Source organism: Equus caballus, chromosome 4 (genome assembly GCF_041296265.1).
Source record: "Equus caballus isolate H_3958 breed thoroughbred chromosome 4, TB-T2T, whole genome shotgun sequence".
In the NCBI taxonomy this organism is placed as follows: domain Eukaryota; kingdom Metazoa; phylum Chordata; class Mammalia; order Perissodactyla; family Equidae; genus Equus; species Equus caballus.
The window spans coordinates 106,447,400-106,457,162 of record NC_091687.1 but is presented as its reverse complement, the minus strand read 5'-3'; the positions used below and the strand labels follow the sequence as shown (position 1 = coordinate 106,457,162).

At 49.8% G+C, this 9,763-nt stretch overlaps 1 protein-coding gene across 1 annotated transcript; it reads right to left on the bottom strand.

Annotated features, from left to right (window-relative positions):
- Nucleotides 1–1,698: 1,698 nt before the first annotated feature.
- On the bottom strand, nt 1,699–9,417 carry GIMAP6 (GTPase, IMAP family member 6). The gene is made up of 3 exons (XM_023639958.2): nt 8,742–9,417; nt 5,339–5,423; nt 1,699–3,604 (listed from the first exon to the last, which is right to left on the bottom strand). Exons 1-3 carry the CDS (start codon nt 8,913–8,915, stop codon nt 2,811–2,813), a joined length of 1,053 nt encoding a protein of 350 aa, XP_023495726.1. The 5' UTR covers nt 8,916–9,417; the 3' UTR covers nt 1,699–2,810.
- Between the last annotated feature and the right edge of the window lie 346 nt (nt 9,418–9,763).

The window sequence follows — 9,763 nt, the reverse complement described above, 5'->3', positions numbered from 1 at the left end:
ATACCTGGTGGACTGGAACCTCAAATCCTGTCTTCACTGCTGTGGGAAAGGGCTGACATCTCTGACCTCCCAGAGAACTTGCCCCCGGACTCTGGAGATGGCAGTTCGTGGGGTGGCCAAAGACAGACCTGAAGGGAGTCCGGGTGCAGAGTCTCTAGGGCCCCTGCCGCCCCGCGCCCCCCTTCCGGGGGCTCCTCGGCTGTTCCACCTGCTGGGGCCGCCCCCGCTGCGCCCCCTCTCAGGTCACCGGGAGCTGCTGCTCGGGCACTGCCCCTGCGTCAGCGGGACGGGGACGTGCCCTCGGGGGAGCCACACGCACGTGGCGGCCTGGGCGGGCCCCTATCTTAAGGGTCAGTTCCTGTAGGGTCTGCTTGGATTCGGTCACTTCCCAGGGCCTGCAAATAGCTGCGTTAAAATGATTACTTTGTGCTTTCTACACAGCTCATCAGTGTTCTTGCAGGAGGGCTGAGAGCCGGGAGCCTCCCCTGAGACTTTCAGGAGCCGCTTGGACCCACAAGGAGGAGCACCGTGTGCTCGTGGGCTCCTCAGCTTCTCCGAAACCCTGCTTTTCATGCCTTGCTCAGCGTGGAGACCTTTTTCAAAAATACCAAATTCTAAAGTTCGCTATTTCCACAGCCTTGGCCAACAACGCTCTCTCCCCGCCCCAGCCCCCACCCCCGCCCCTTCTTTCTTGCTGGGACACAGACCCTGGAGTTTCCAGAACCTCCCCACACCTGCCTTCCCTGTTCTCTGAGGCCCCGTCCCTCGTTCTGAAGTAACGTGGACGCCTCTCCCCTGACTTTCGGTCACAAAGGAGAGAAGCCTGTACTTGATACACCCAAAACCATTTCTGTAGAATGTTTAATGAATGACGTTTCCAGTGACTTGTCATTTAGGGTCACTGATGGGTGCCGTTTGGCCGAATGCTTGTATTTTCTATCATGAAATTATTTAACAAAGTTAAAACAATAACACCTATATTGAAGAAATTTATCTTCTTGTGCCAATGGAAATGCAAACGATTTTAGCGTTTACTTCAATAGCTCTGAAGTTGCAAGTCTGTCCACTGAGAAACGAGATGGCCTTGATCGACTTCACTGGAGTATTTACCAATTCTCTCTCTTTTTTAGATCTTAATGTGACTTTTTTCCTTGGATAAATTTGATGTGCAACATTGTGTAAATTCAAGGTGGACAGTATATTACTTTGATATAGTTCTATATTGTAATATGGCTGCCTTTGTAATGATATTTATCACATTACATACTTGTAGTACAATGTTATTGTCTATTTTCACTATACTGGACATTAGATCTCTATGGCTTACTTACTACTTATTACAAGTTTGTGTCCTTAAAACACCGTCAATCTTACCCCACAACCCCCAACTCTGGTAACCACTGTTTTACTTTCTGGTCTTTTTTTTTTTTTTTAAAGTTTTTTAGATGCCACATATAAGTCATATCATACAGTACTTGTCTTTCTCTGTCTGACTTAGCTCGCTTCTAATTCTTCCAAATCTAATACATAAATGTAAGACAATTCCAAGTGGAATGCCAACGAGACTAATTTTTGAAAATTAAACAAGTGATTTAAACTCTCATACAGAAGAATAAGTGCCTGAGAATAACAAAGGGAATATAAAAACATAGACTGAGGAGGAGTCGGCTCACGGTATCACAATCAAAGACACTGTAATCGAATCAATATTTTATTCATGTAGGAGTAGAAAAGTAGAAGACAAGAACAGAACTGAGAACCCTGACACGGATCTCAGGGAGCACGAAAATGTTGTATGTGATAAATGTGATGTTCCAGTTCAGCGGGAAATGGGTCACTTATTTAATCAATGGTTCTGGCACAGAGACTATCTTAAGCATAGACCAAATCAGTCTCTATTCTGCCTTGAGACACTTTTCTGAATCTTTTAGCAAAAGAAATGCTCGAGCTGTCTTAGGAGTCCACTGGGTCCGGGGCAGACAGGTGTCACGGCCTTGCAGTGTGGGACTGCAGGTCTCTGGGCGTCTGACTGCAGAGAATCCCCAACCAGCACACGAGCATCAGACAGACCTGAGGCTGCGACCTCTGATTCCTGATTGTCCCCTGCACTGTCACCCCATCTCCACTTCCCACCCCTCCCAGGGGAAGGCAGCTGCAGACACACAGCTTGAAAGGGAAAGAGGAGTGTAGTGGGAGACATGTCCCCCTATTTTCTCCTGCTCTGTTTCCATCAGTTGAGCAGACTCCCCAGGAGCATCTGAGTCACGTCAGTCTCCTTATGCAGTAGGATGGCACCTATCAGGGGCCCCGCCAGACCAACCTCCTGCTCTCCTCTCCTCTCCTCTCCTCTCCCTGTTGCTTCTAATGGGCCCTGTCCATGGGAAGTTGCCTGATTGATATCTACACTGATTTGCTACATCAGGGTTTAACGAGTGACTCCAGGGTCCAGGAAGCTGCTGGAATTACATGGAAGAATGAGGCCCAGGCCTGCCCTCAGGAAGCTTGGGTTCTATCAGCGTAAAGACAAGTACCTCAAGAAATGTAATGCCAGTGAGGTGTAAGGTTCCACATGAGAAGAGCGTGCTGGAGGGGTACAGAGCGTGTTCTGGAAGATGTGATGCTGGACTTGGGACGTGAGCTGGGAACTCTGGACCCCACACGCCTCTCACCACAGCAGACACTGACCTGGAGGCTGGGATGACCAGTGACCTATGGAGATGGAGAAAGCAAGCGATGGGCTGGAAGCTGGTCACAGGGGCTGAGGGAGGCTCACAGGAAACAGCTGTCCCGTACTGAGGTCCAGCGTACGCTCAGATGGGCGCCCTCTTCAGGAGATGTTTGTGAGTCTCCTCAGATTCCTTCTGGATGTGGCACAGTCTCTCCAGCCGGGACTCCTCACTGAGCACTTCCTCAGAGCCTTGTCCCTGGACGGTTCGCCTTTCCTGCACTTCTTTGAGCAGAACGTTTTGCTGGGAGTATTGGTAAGCCTTGTTGCTGTAGCAGTGGCCTTCATTTTCCCACAGGATTCCTTCGATTTTCTCCATCAGCTCCTTCAGCTGGGCCTCCTGCTCCGCCCCCTCCGCCCTGTTGTTGAAGCCGCAGTGGCGTCGCTCACACACCACATCCAGCTTGGCAAGGCCCTGGTTGTCGGTCTCTCGTACATACTCTTCCAGGGAGCCACCCTCCAGGTCTTCCTTCCGGGTGAACACCAGGATGGTGTAGGCCAGGATGCCCACTCCGAAGACCTCCTGGAGGCGCCTGACCACCTGCTGATCCTCTTCTGTGAACCGGCCCAGCTGTGTCACCAGGAGCACGGCATGAGGCCCGGGGGAGGAGAAGGCAATGGCTTCACAGATGCCCTGAGCTGCCATTGCTGGTGGGGCCTGAGGGGACAAAATGTCAGGTGTGTCAATGACCTCCAGTTCCTTCCCGGCCCATCCTCGGCTCCCCGTCTGGAAGGCCTTGGTCACTGGTCTAGCACTGAGTTTAGACTCAAACACTTTCCTGCCCAGGATGCTGTTTCCTGTTGCACTTTTCCCGGTTCCGGTTTTCCCCACCAGGATGAGCCTCAGTCTCTGTGGGCTCAGTTCGCTCTTTCTCAGACCTAGAAGCATCGAGAGAAAGCAGAGGGATTGGGGTTACAGCCCATCCGCCCCATTCTGCCTCGTCAGAGGCCATGAGGCTGGGGATGCTGCTGGGCCTCAGGGCACGTTGTCCTGGTGGGAGGAGGGACGGAGACCCACAGTGGAACCTGAGACCTGCCTGGACTCACATTTTCTTTTTTAACGTTCTTTTTTAAGAGTAGTAAAATATACACAACTTAAAATTTACCATTTTAACCACTTTTAGGTGTACAATTCAGTGGCATTAAGGACATTCACATTGTTCTGTAATCATCACTACTATGCATCTCAATAATATTTTCATCCTCCCAGGTGAAATCGTACCCTTTAACGCTCACTCCCCATTCCTCCCTCTCCCTAACACCTGGTAACCACCATTCAACTTTCTCTCTCTCTGAGTTTGACTATTCTAGATCCCTCTTCTAAGTGGAATCATGCAATATTTGCCCTTTTGTGTCTGGCTTATTTCACTTAGCATAGTGTTTTCAAGGTTCATCCATGTTTAGCTGGTGTCGGAGAGTGCCAAGTAAGAGCCGGTTCCTGAGTCTGTTCCACGTTGGAGACACTGACGTGTCTCAATGACAGAGCCCTAAGCCTCCTGAGAGCAGGATGACACCGTCTTCTTCTGCATCTCCTTAGTGACAACATGTTTTTCACTGCCTGCCACCCTTGCCTGGCTGACCCCTGACTGATTCAGGCTGGGTGACATGGCCGCCCTCAGCTTCCCCCAGGAGGCAGAAAGGCCGGGTGAGTGAACGGGTGGGAGTTTCAGGAACGTGTGGAAGGTGGGCTGCTCGTCCCTGCCCTGCTCCCAGTGCAAAGCTGGACAAAGGCCGCGTCTCCTGTCCGGCAGCCTGGAGCCAGCGTGCACCACAGGACTTTAAAGCCAAATACATTACTTGAGCTCTGGAGAGGATTTTTAAAGTAATATTTAACCTTGATTACTGCAAGAAAGGGTAAATCAGGTGTCCACACTTGTCTTGGTAATTTTCCAATGCGGATTATTAATATGGCTCTCTCCCAATGGCTCGGGCCATCGAAGGTCATGTAGTAAAACGTCAGCTGGGTTAAAACACATCATGAATCACAGAGAAATTCTTCTGGCCAGGAAAATGGATGAACTTCCGGCATTCCTTAATCCTATGTCCCCAGGCAAGAGGACAGAGTGGATCCCGTGAAAGCTGAGGGCCTGACCCTGAGGCAGTCTCTGTGAGGGAGGAGAACCCCTTGGGTGGGTGGAGCCCAGGTCGGAGGCAGGGCCGAGCGTGGCCTGCTTGTCCATGTGGCGCTTTGCAGCCTTTGACCCTGAGAGCTCTCAGATCTGAACCAGCCAACCACCCACACAGGGGTCTGTTGGCCTCCAAGCCTCAGGCCAAGGTGAGTGATTTTGTCACACCCCGGGTCAGCACACCCTTCCTGAGGAGGAAAGCCCAGAATCTGCAGACCCTTTTTGCGGGCCTGGCATGGAAATTCAGTAAAGGGGGCGACTGGTGCCCTCTCTCACCTCCTGTCGCCCACTGTGCCTCGCAGGGGCCTCTTCTCCCTTATTTGCTGCAGTAAAGAAAGGCCCCAACCCAAAGGCCCTCTGATAGCGGCCCAGGTGGGCAAATCTCTGCCGGGGTTGAACCCCCGCTGCCTCTCCTGGCCCCCTGTGCACATCGGATGTCCCCGTCCGCACGTCTCTCAAGTCTACCTCTGCTAGAAAGTGGTCTTACCTGGTGACATGGCCTCTTTAAGGTCCTGGGGCAGCGCTCCTGTGGGATTCTCCTGGAGAAGCTGTTTGTATTTTTCTTCCTCTGTCTAGAGAAATATGAGACATCTCACTGACTTTTTAACCGAGTGTTAGAGGCCCCTGACTTTGCCTCTGGTGCCAGAAGGAGGGTTTTGCATTGGTTTGAGGGGGGTGGACTGACTGAGGAGGGGGGAGGGGTCTGAGTCACTCTCTACCTCCTTTAGGGGCCCTACTGTCTTCTCTCTCTCTCCCTGCACTGCGGTCTCCATCGGGAGTTTAAGAGATTTCACGGAGAAAGGTGCAAGTGGGCTGCAGCCTGAGGAGTGGATGGCATGTGGATAGACAGGGTCCTGGAGCTGCTCTGTGAGGAGGAGGAAGGAGCAGAGACGCAGAAGCAGGTCCTATCGTTCATCCTGAGCTGTGGGAAGGCCTGTGGCCAGAGTGTGCTGGAGGGCACGAGCAGGAAGTCCTGGTGAGGAGCTGGCTCTGGGGTCTTGGGGCCAGAAAGAGGGTCCCGGTTTGATCTGTGGGGAAGGCTTGGCAGCGAGGTTTGCTGAGGGCTGAGAGGTGGGTGGCTGGATGCTATGGTGAGGACCATGCCAGCCACGGCACAGGCATCTTGACCGTGTGGGACAGGGTCGTTCTGGGAGCCAGGAGACCTCAGTGCTCATCTCTCTGGCCACCAATTTAGGATGGTCACACTGCTCAGGTCTCCGTGTCCCCATAAGTGCAAATGCTGGGCCTGAACTAGATGTCCCTGTGGTCTTTCTCCCTATAAGATTCCAACACATTTTATGACATTTTCTAGAGAGGCTCCTAGTCCTCTTTGCAAAGTAGGGCCATGGCACCCCAGCTGGGAACTCCTGCCGTCCTTCTGACGAGAGAAAAATGTATCCTGGCTTCAGTCCGCACTGCCTTGCAGACTAACTCAGTTCCCCATTTCAGAAGCCCGCCATGTCATAGCTGCTTGATACTCTCTGTGGGGATGGGGAGGAAACCACACGGCCCCATGATTGTTTTTCCAGAACATGTAGGACACTTGGAGACATTCACAGTCAGAGGAACGTCTCCTGAGAAGGCTCTGGGGCTGGGGAAACCTAAGTCCAGCGGGCCTTGGGAGACGGTCTTCCCATCGCCCCCACATCCTCGGAAGGTCACTGCCCTCTGTTCATCTGGCAACCCCTCCCAGCTGCACCGGACCCCAGGAGGGGCCGGTGGGGCCAGCGTGGCTATTGCTGTAAGATTGTTGGCTTCATTCAGTAATGTCAGCTCCAGAGTGCTAGACAGAGAGTGGACACTGTCCAGTAAGGTTTGGTGACTTTCCAGGAAGAGAGAGTGACCAGACGAGGTGATTAGCTTCACCCACACCTGGTCAGCAACACTCTAGCAAAGACACAGTATTTTACTTATCAAGGGGCTTCTGGAATAAGGAGGTTAGTGCCCCCATCTCTAAAAACTGTAGACCCCCCAATCTCTTTGTCCTCAGCTTCCCTACATCCTTGGTGGAAACAGAGGCGGTATTTTACCACTGAAGTCTTTCCTCCTTTACAGAGAAGGGACAGCCTGGTAGGAGAGGATGGCAGGGCCAGGAGGAGGCAAGGGAGGCACCCAGAGCAAACTTTACACATCCTGCCCTCTGCCCTCACACTACCAGAGAGAGAGTGTGACCCTGCACCTCACTGCCACACCCTAGGTCCTGCCCTGAACAGCCCCACATGTTTGCCACACTTCTAGTTTTGTCTCCAACAGAGAACACAAAGCAGACACCAGCATCCTCGGTATGTTTCTCAGGAAGAAATGGAAACTCACGGAAGCGTCTTGCCCAAGATTCAACAGAGAGATGGAGAGAGGGCACAGAAGGTCCAAGACTCTCCTGATTTCTTAGTCACAGCTCATTCTATATTATACCACAAACACACAAACACAACACACACACAGACACAGCACACACACACAAACACAACACACACACCACACACACACACCATTCACACACGTACACTCACAAACACAGAACACAACACACACACCACTCATACACATACAGTCACAAACACAACACACACACCATTCACATGGATACACTCACAAACACAACACACACACATACATGCACAACACACACACCATTCACACACATACAAACATAACACACACATAAACATACATAGACAACACAACACACATACTCCCAAACATAACACACACAAACATACATAGACAACACCCTCACAAACATAACACACACAAACACATACACACAACACACACATACACTCACAAACACAACACACAACACACATACTCACAAACACAACACATACAAACATACATAGAAAACACACACAAACATAACACACACTCATACACAAAACACAAATACACAACACATGTCATATACACACAAACACACACAAACATATATACACAACACACATACACTCACAAACACAACACAACACATACTCACAAACATAACACATACAAACATACATAGACAACACACACACAAACATAACACACACTCATACACAAAACACAAATACACAACACGTGTACATATACACACAAACATAACACACAGACATACATACACAACACACACACACTCACAAACACAACACAACACACACATACACTCACAAACACAACACAACACACACATACACTCACAAACACAACACAACACACAACACATACTCACAAACTAACACATATAAACATACATAGACAACACACACAAACATAACACACACCTACACAAAACACAACACATGTACATATACACACAAGCATAACACACACAAACATATGCACACAACACACATACACTCACAAACACAACACAACACACAACACACACATCACAAACATAACACACACAAACATACATAGACAATGCACACACACAAACATACACACTCATACACAAAGACACAACACATGTACATGTACACACAAACACAACATACACAAACACACACAAACATACATACACAACACAACACACATACTCACAAACATAACACACACAAACATACATAGACAACACACTCACAAACATAACACACACTTATACACATAACACAAATACACAACACATGTACATATACACACAAACATAACACACACAAACACACACACACAACACACTCATACACTCAGAAACACAACACACAACACACATACTCACAAACACAACACACACAAACATACACACTCATACACAAATACACAACACGTGTACGTATACACACAAACATAACACACACACATACACAAACACACCACCCATACACATACACTCCCAAACACAATATACACACAAACAAAATACATACACACAACACACAGACAGACACACTCACCCATACACTCAGACTTACCGCTCTGTGGGCCGGTGGACAAGAGGAATGGCCATGTTTCCTGTCTCCTGGGGCCGAGTGCTCTTGTGAATTCTTGGTCTCTCCTTTTGGGGCCCACTCGTTGTAGCCTTTTGGGGGGCTTGAAGGGAGGAAGGAGAGGAAGGTGTCCAAGGCGTATGAAAATATCCAGGACATGGCCTATATTTTTCGGTGAAATGTGGTCTGAAGGCTCAGCTCCGGAACCGCCCGAGAGAGAGCAGCTGCCCCGCAGGGCAGGCGGGGGAGGAGGAAGTGGGTAGGCCCTCCCGGGGCCAGGCCCTCCTGAGGCAGAAAAGCAAGCTGCTTGCACTTGTCTGCAGGGCGGCCACAGTCATATAAACAGGAAGAACGAGAACACGAGCGTCATTTGTAGCCTGACCCAGGATAACTACAACTCAGAGGCTTGACAAGCAGCGGATCCTTCAGAAAATGTTGTGCAAGGGCGTGATTTTTTACTGATCTCCCCGTTTTGAGAATTGCCCGCTCCCTGCAGATGCCCTAGGACTTCACCAGTGTGACAGACATCCATGGTCTCTTCCTTCTCCTAACTCCTCCCTCCTTTACATATTTCCTCTGCAGATAAGGGCTGATTCTCTCTCTGAGGTGTAAATCACTGATAAGAACTTGAACTGCTGTATCTCCTAGAAGTTTGCAGTCTAAGAGGGGCTAATGCAAAAGCCCACGGCTACGTAGGATTGTAAGAGGATGATGACGTAGGATCAGAAAGAGCAAGGTTATGGGGGGCAGTGTTTTGGAGACAGGCTAGGGGAGAAAAAGCCACAGCATCCTCAGAAACACGTTTTCCAGGACATTAGGAAAAAATCCAACCACTCTAATTAAAAGGAGGCTGTTGAAGGAAGAAATTGAGAACATTTGAACATAGGTGATGATAGAGTTTTAAAGTGTTAAGATTCATTCTGGGGCTGGCCCTGTGGCATAGTGGTTGAGTTCAGTGCGCTCTGCTTCAGTGGCCCGGGTTCAGTTCCCGGGCATGGACCTACACC

Coding starts and splice junctions, on each gene's coding strand:
- GIMAP6 (XM_023639958.2), bottom strand. CDS start 8,915: ATGTCCTGGATATTTTCATACGCCTTGGACACCTTCCTCTCCTTCCTC. Junction 5,424..8,741: donor GTCCACCGGCCCACAGAGCG/GTAAGTCTGAGT, acceptor ATATTTCTCTAG/ACAGAGGAAGAAAAATACAA. Junction 3,605..5,338: donor TAAAGAGGCCATGTCACCAG/GTAAGACCACTT, acceptor CGATGCTTCTAG/GTCTGAGAAAGAGCGAACTG.